At 25.8% G+C, this 632-nt stretch overlaps 1 protein-coding gene across 1 annotated transcript in view; it reads right to left on the reverse strand.

Moving 5' to 3' along the window:
• LOC112592774 (glucosidase 2 subunit beta-like) overlaps positions 1-577 on the reverse strand; it is a gene marked incomplete at its 5' end in the record, with an annotated part of 2559 nt that extends 1982 nt beyond the window's left edge. Inside the window, 2 exons of the mRNA XM_025336922.1 lie at positions 81-156; positions 441-577. Coding sequence (XP_025192707.1) covers positions 81-156; positions 441-577 — 213 coding nt within the window. The remainder of the gene's footprint in view (positions 1-80; positions 157-440) is intronic.
• Positions 578-632: the final 55 nt, after the last annotated feature.

Below are 632 nucleotides of genomic sequence, written 5' to 3' on the forward strand. Positions count from 1 at the left end.
AACTAAATTAATTAGTATGTGTACCAGTTACATATCTGAAGGATTTCTCTTTTTATAAAAAAAAAAACGATCCAAATTACTATTGTCTTTTGCTTGTAACTTTTTCAATTCTAAGAAATTTCCCATGTTTTCAGAATCTTCATTTTCTCTATGACCCTGAAGTTATGACTTAACCCAATTTAATAGTTGATTTGAAACCTGGCGACTAGCATATTTTGTCAAAGATTATTTATGGCCAAAACTTTTGGAATGATTAGTAGAATATTCAATATTTGTTCATTTTTTTTCCAAAATCTAAATCATTAGTTTATAAATGTTTTATCACAACTGGCAGGTGGTAAAACACAACAATAAAAACAAAATACAGAATCATTTGAAGGACTGTATTCAAATCATGGAATTTTCATGTACTATTTTTTACTAAATTGTCTACCTTTAACTTTAGGAAAATTATAATTAGTTGGCTGATATGGGCCAAAACCAGAATAAAGTAAATTATATGCATTTTTAGAATTTCTAGTCAGGTCACGATCAAAGTCATTTTCACAATTTGAATTAGTTTGTTTTTCTGTATTTCCTTAAAACACAATTCAAACAATTTAATGAACATAATAAATAATAATTTTTAAAAA

This window comes from Melanaphis sacchari, unplaced genomic scaffold (assembly GCF_002803265.2).
Source record: "Melanaphis sacchari strain LSU unplaced genomic scaffold, SCAv2.0 Contig1925_pilon_pilon, whole genome shotgun sequence".
In the NCBI taxonomy this organism is placed as follows: domain Eukaryota; kingdom Metazoa; phylum Arthropoda; class Insecta; order Hemiptera; family Aphididae; genus Melanaphis; species Melanaphis sacchari.